The sequence below is a fragment of the Pyxicephalus adspersus genome, chromosome 1 (genome assembly GCF_032062135.1).
Source record: "Pyxicephalus adspersus chromosome 1, UCB_Pads_2.0, whole genome shotgun sequence".
Classification (NCBI taxonomy): Eukaryota; Metazoa; Chordata; class Amphibia; order Anura; family Pyxicephalidae; genus Pyxicephalus; species Pyxicephalus adspersus.
The window spans coordinates 148,287,663-148,294,549 of record NC_092858.1 but is presented as its reverse complement, the minus strand read 5'-3'; the positions used below and the strand labels follow the sequence as shown (position 1 = coordinate 148,294,549).

At 36.6% G+C, this 6,887-nt stretch overlaps 1 protein-coding gene across 2 annotated transcripts in view; it reads left to right on the top strand.

Annotated features, from left to right (window-relative positions):
- CORO6 (coronin 6) overlaps nt 1–6,200 on the top strand; it is a 55,421-nt gene extending 49,221 nt beyond the window's left edge. For both annotated transcript variants that reach the window (XM_072430736.1, XM_072430729.1), the window contains exons 9-11: nt 744–801; nt 1,219–1,449; nt 3,056–6,200. In XM_072430736.1, coding sequence (XP_072286837.1) covers nt 744–801; nt 1,219–1,449; nt 3,056–3,178 — 412 coding nt within the window. In that variant the 3' untranslated portion in view covers nt 3,179–6,200. The remainder of the gene's footprint in view (nt 1–743; nt 802–1,218; nt 1,450–3,055) is intronic.
- The last annotated feature ends 687 nt before the right edge of the window (nt 6,201–6,887 follow it).

Genomic DNA, 6,887 nt, shown 5'->3' with positions numbered 1-6,887 from the left:
ATTTAAAAAAAAAATTTCATGAAAAACAGTGGATCACTTTTGGTACAGAAATCTAGACCTCAGTGTAACGCTCAGGAGGTTAAAGAATAATGTATCTAGCACATGCAATAGTAAACCTAATGTATAAATCTGCCCATTAACAACATAATACTAATGTTTAGTTGCTCTTGGATGTGTACACAAAATTTTTTCTTGTGGATCTTGCCACTCATCACCCCTTCTATACAACATAATAGGAATGTGAATTATCTGTTCAACTTTATATAATTTCTGACATAACTGTCCTAAAATTAGAGAATAGGGAAGTTCTCACTGTTTTCATTTACTATCAAGGAGACAAGTTTTCTTAAAAGGTACAATGCCAATCATAATTTAAAAAGGACACTTACTTGCCATCAGGGATGGTTTTTAGGGTAGTGCAAACAGAGAAATACAATTCAATAAAATGTGGCTAATACTGAAACAGGGCCTTTGCTGCACAGAAATCTGAAGCAATGTTGTCGGTGCTGCCCAGTAAAACTTCCCTTCTCCTCATCTCTAGAACATATAGGGGAGATCACGTGGTATTGCCATAATCAGTAATGTAATGCTTTTCTGAAACATCACTTGTTCCTTCATTCAGACATTCATTTTGTCCAGTGTGTGTTTGTGTGTAGTCGTGGTAGGTGGGATGAATGTTGCACCACAATGTGTTTATAATCTGACTTGCTTGAGATATAATATTTTTGTACAAATATTTGCAGGTTTTACAAGCTGCATGAAAGGAAATGTGAGCCCATTGTTATGACAGTACCTAGAAAGGTGAGCCATGTTCCATTATAGATTTATTTGGCGTGTGTAGTTAACCAATATTCTCATTATCACAATATCACACCTGCATGGAGTCCTGTTTTTTTCAAATCATTCCTATCATGAGCCTTGATGCTGTTATTGATCCCCCAGCACAGCAGGCATATGATTGAATAAGAGCCACTTCACAGGTGATATTTTCTTCCACATGTTTAGGTCTGTAAAAGCTATGCAGACCCAATAAACAGAGTGTATGCCCAAAGAACAAACTGCCAAGAAAAAAAAGTTTACATTGACAATGACAATGCCGTGTCTGTCACTATGTTTAAAGAAGTAAATTATTTAGCAGTGTTGTTAGGTGTAAAGAATATATAACTATGTATACCAAGATATGTGCAGTCTAATGAGCTTTTGTTTTGTGTCTTATAGTCAGACCTTTTCCAGGATGATCTGTACCCAGATACACCAGGACCTGAGCCAGCCCTCGAAGCAGATGAATGGTTTGCAGGACAGACTGCAGACCCCTTATTGGTATCATTAAGGGATGGATATGTTCCTGTCAAAAACAGAGAGCTTAAAGTCACCAAGAAAAACATTCTGGACAACAAACCTCCAACTGGGCCACGTAGAAGCTACTCTTCCTGCGATACTGGCTTCTCAGTAAGTTAGACTTCTCCTCACTTAATATGAACACACATACTAAAGGATTGGCATGTTACAAAATATAAAGTCACTTAAAAACAAGCCCTTCTTTGCCCCTTTAGCTGTAGACAGTGTGGATAAATACATCTTCATTGGGGTCTCTAACATTACATATTCTTTCCTTTTTACGTCCTATAACACCAGAAATGGGGCAACCTGAGGCCATTTATTGTTAACTCATAGCAAGTGTTTGTAAATCGCTACACAAGCTGGCTGAATGAATTACTTCACAATACATGCAGCTATGGAAGGTTCATTTAAAGTTCCTTAATTGCTTGGTAAAAGATTTAAATAGTTTGATGACCATAGTCTGATGCACTTTAAAGTAAAAAGATCAGGAGGTGAAAAAATAGTTGTGGTGAGTTTCCTCTCTACCAGCTGACGGCTTGTAAGTTAGAGGTCTTTATTCTTACAGAGGGATAAACATGAGGGTATCACCAGTCAGGAGATGGAGCACCGGCCTGAAATTTATATCAATTAATTAAAGACTGCAATACAAAGCATTTGGCAGAAAAACTGTTTTTCTATTTAATTCTAAAATATTTTATAAGGTCTCACACGTGTATAAAACATTTATTTTTTATCCCTTTAAAACCCTGCATGTACAAAAAAAACTAAAGTAGAAATGCATTGAGCTCAGTCCTGTTGTGATCTAACAATGCAAACCTATTTTGTGGACTTGTGTCAGGACAGTTCAGTGTCTTTTTCTAACCAAACCCACTCCTAAATTTTCACAACTTTTTGTGCACTTTGCACGTTTTTGCACATTTAGATCTAACAGATCTAACAATATTAAACATACTAAAAGATATAGAAAACAAGATAAATTGTTAGGCTTCACACTTCAGAGAACAATTGTCACTCTAGGAGCAAATTTTATTGTAATTAAAGAAGTCATAGTGTCACCTGATGCTTCTAAATCAGGTCTTTGACCAAGGTATGCTTCTATAAAACAATATGCTTCTACTATGACCCTGAGCATAGACTAATGGATCATTTTCACCAAGTTATAGTTTCTAAAATGGCTTCTGGTAAAGGGCAAGCATTGCTTTTTATTATTGTAAAGACAACTACAACTTTAAAATGATGGCTTTGTTTACACACCATCCTAGATTCTCTCTTGTATACAACACACTGGAGGCTCTTGTCACATAGTGCTTTCTTCTTTGTTAAGACAGATACTTGCATTAATCAGCGTATTAATGTGTAAGGCCATCAAACAATTTAGTCTTTTTTATTAACATATAAAACAGGCCAACACAATTCAGGTGATTCAAAGACGCTTCTTCAGGGCCTTAAAGTATGGAGTGCTGTCAGAAGTGGTGCACTCCCCCATATATAGCAGCTATCAATATGTCTAGTAGCAGAATATGCAAGTACAGTATGCTGGTAATCATTAGCTGGCATAATTGAAATAGATAGCACAAAGGCCAATCCTTGAAATAAGTGAGACAGGATAGAAATCTTAGAAAATCAAATATGTGTTGTGCTAGAATCTGCTTCTTGAAACACTATAAAGTTCTATGTTTGTAATGTTCTAATAACTGGTATTACTATTCACTAGCGAGTCTCCCTTGAAGACCTACTTGAAGAAATCAAGTGCTTGCGGGGCATTGTCGAGTCTCAAGAGAAGCGCATCTCAAACCTGGAAAACCAATTGCACGTACTGTCCAATGGCACTGACTGAGCTGGACTGAAATTCCGACATCTGACCCAGAATGCACTTCAAGAGTTACATGCCCTATTTCCTAGCAAGAAAACCCACATATGTTTTACCACAGGGGATGGAGCCAGTACATGGACTACTCAAGAACTACCCTCAGTTCATGCTCTTCATTGTTAAAGGAGTCTCTTAGAAGAGGCCCTCTTCCCAGGGAAATATTATTTCTGGGGTACTGGGGATACAAACTATTTTATTCCAAAGTGCTAAAAGAATCCTCCATCTGCATTCACAAAGAGAGTTTGGTCATCAGGCTGCTTTGACTGACGGTTGGGAGATTTGGCAGCCTCACATTACAGCTAATGCCTGTAGTTTGCAAAAGTGTGTAAGATCTTTCAGTGGGGCAAACTACTTCCAGCCAATAAGAAGCACATGGGAGTCTCTCTATTGTTTTGGTGTTTTATTTTCTGCTTTCATTATTTTTCCGGATGATTTTTAATGATTATACTTTACATTATGCCAAAGGACATCGTTTTAGATTCATATACAGTTCAATTTTAGAACATGTTTAGAAACAACAAAAACTTTACACATATAAAGTTTAAAATCTTATGATCTACTCATATTATCAGTAGCTATGCTGGCTTTGCTAATAGCACCATTACAGTCAATACCCTTATGCCCTACTTAGGTGATTTATTGTAAATAAGCACTCCTTTACTTTTAAATGTACGTTCAGCCTTGAGAAATACATCTGTTGTCTGTGGACAGTGAAAGCTGCCATTCTCTGGCCAGGCAAATGCTCTGTGCGATGCTTAATGTCCACTCAGGAGCATTACTTTACTGTAATTGGTTTTTGAATTTATTTGAAGAATGCAAGTGACAGGTGCACTTTACGGTGTTTTAAGTTTAGATGAAAATGTTCTGGGGGTCATATAGGACTATTTATTATTTTTTCAAGGGGATTGTTGCAGTTTATTGCTGTTGGTTTGTTTGATATCTATTCATTTTGTTGAAATATCTAAAAGAGAGTTTGTTCTTGGCACTGTTTGGAGGACAATATTGATAACAAGATTTAGCAGTGGATGAATGTTATGATGCGCTTCTGGAATGTAGAATATGTATTCCCCATTGTATTGTGCTTTCATGGTCCATGACGCTATGGCCAGAGCAGACATTAGGACATTTGCCTAGGTATAGGCAGAATTCCAGTACATCACGTATGACAGATGGTTTCATAGCTAAACAATAATTAATCAGCCGTTCCATAGCAGTCCCTCCTATGGAATTAGGTAGATCAGATTGGTCAAAATTGAACAAAAGTGCTTATACTTATTTCTTGGAGACTGGGGATACAGAATGTTTGACTCCAAAATGTTTCAAGTTCACATTCTTTCAAGTTTTGCTGAAGTTGTGGTGGTCACATTTGCTTATTTTTTTTTTTTAAAGGATTGCTGTAGTTAATTTTATTTTAAGTTCATTTTATAGCTCTTCATTTTGTTAAAATATCTAAAAGAGATTTTGCTCTTGGCATTGTTCAGAATTATTATTATTATGATGCACTTTTGGAATGTAGAATTTGTGGTTCCCCTTTCTATTGTGCTTTAATGGTCAATTAAGCTACGGTCAGAGCAGACACTGAGGACATTTGCCCAGCCATAGGCAGTTTTCCAGTACACCATGTATGACAGATGTTTTCATACCTAAATATTAGTTGATCTCATTAAAAAAACAAGGTTAATTTACAATGATCTGTATGTAATCTTACTCAGAAACAACCAATCACACCACCATTACTGGCAGCTCTAATTGCTGGAAATAGGTTCAGTAATGGGTACAAAGAACTGTCATTTTGTCATTGACTGATGTAAGAGTGTCATTGATCGGGTGAGCACTAGAAATAAACATATCCCTGGTTATATTTCCATACATTTTGGTTCACCCTAACCCTTTAATCCAGTAAAATCACATCGCTGGGGGAAAAAGTGTTTAGTTTACCTTCTGAATACATGCAGCAAGTGGAAGTACAGACACGGCAGCTTTATTAATACTCTACCTGCCAGTCATCCAGGTATATACACGCTTCTTTTACAGGTGACTTCTCAACTTCATGACTGTCCAGGTAAAGTGTCAAATATGTACAAGTAAAGCTTAATAAGCAAAGATAAAAACTTCTTAAAACAGAAACAGGTCCACATTAGGCCAACGTAGACTGGAGCTTAGGGTGCAGTGGATGTCCTTGGGACCCAGCTACAACCCTCATCCTCCGGCAGTAAAACAGGACACAGTGCAGTTTTCCAAATTTGTTCACCTTTATAGATAATTACTATCTGATTGGGAGCGGCAATGCAAATTGTGCTCCTTCACTGTACCTATTTCACTCCTTATTAATGTACCATTCAGTCTTAATCCATTTCTGCTTCAGAGGCAAACCTTTACATTGATATTAAAGACTCACAACTCAAACGCATGCAATAACTCAGATGTGACAGGTTCACTTTAATCCAGAACTGCTCACTGTATGAGAGACCTATGGAGCTGCTGAATATTTCCTACTGAATGCAAGGAGAAGATTGTACTTATGAGAGAACTAAATTATCTACTGGCTGGAATAGGGCATACTTTGAATTCTACTGTCAGGCTATTATTGCTTTTTAATCTGTTCCTTGTTTTATTTTCATCATTTTGGTCTTTTGTTTGCCAGGTTGTAAAACAAGGATTATGATTTTACCTCAAAAATTGATATATGAATTATGAAATAACCATCTGTATTATAAGCAATTGCACTTTGTGTCCCATAAAAATAGTTTATATTTTCTGAGACTATACAATTGCCTTACATGCATATAGACAGATATTTTTTAAATATTGTTAAATGTCTTTAATTGGTCATATCAAACTGCCTGTAAGTGAGACTATGACATTTTATGTTGTTCTCTGTGAATCTTTGTGCACTGAATCATGTAACAAAACATGGCTGCCAGTTGACTTTTTTTTACTTGCAAAAGCATGTGCCCCAAAATGGCAAAAATTAAATTGATAACATGTATTTGCCCATTACTTTTTCTACACTAAATTACATGCACAGAAAATCAGTAATTCAAAAATTCTCCATAAAGTGTGCCTGTTCTCACATGTATGCATCCTATGTAACTGGTATTAGTGAACATTTCCAGGTATGTATTACCTCTCACAGGAATCCCAGTTCTACCCTGAAAATGTATTTGTCCTTTTTTTACCGCAGATGGATGGAGCACTCTGTGTTTAGACATTACCCAGTGTCAGCATCGACCTTCCTGAATAAACATGTCAGTGCTGGTGCTTGCAGGGCAATTTTTGTTTTGCTCTTCCGTTTCCGCCTCTTTCCATTTTGCTTGTCATAAAGACACAGTGTATAATCTACATTAGTTACCCCTTGAGGAGTGTGGATAGAGTAAATGTTTCTTCCTGCAGACAAATGTCATCATTTCCTCAACAGGTAGTGTATAATGATAAAATGTACAGATTATTATACTACAGTATATTCTCTTTGATGAGTTAGCAAGTCACAATTAATATTCTGAGTGTCACCCCTTTTAAAAGTGTGGACTGAGGAAATTGTCTATTCACCTGCAGCAGACTGATGTAAGCACTGGGTTGAAGGAAAGTGCCAAAAGAAGATATAATAAAGTTCAGCTTCAATTTTATTCAGACTCTGTCATGTCATAAAAAAACAATGCATCCCAGGGGTGCAAAG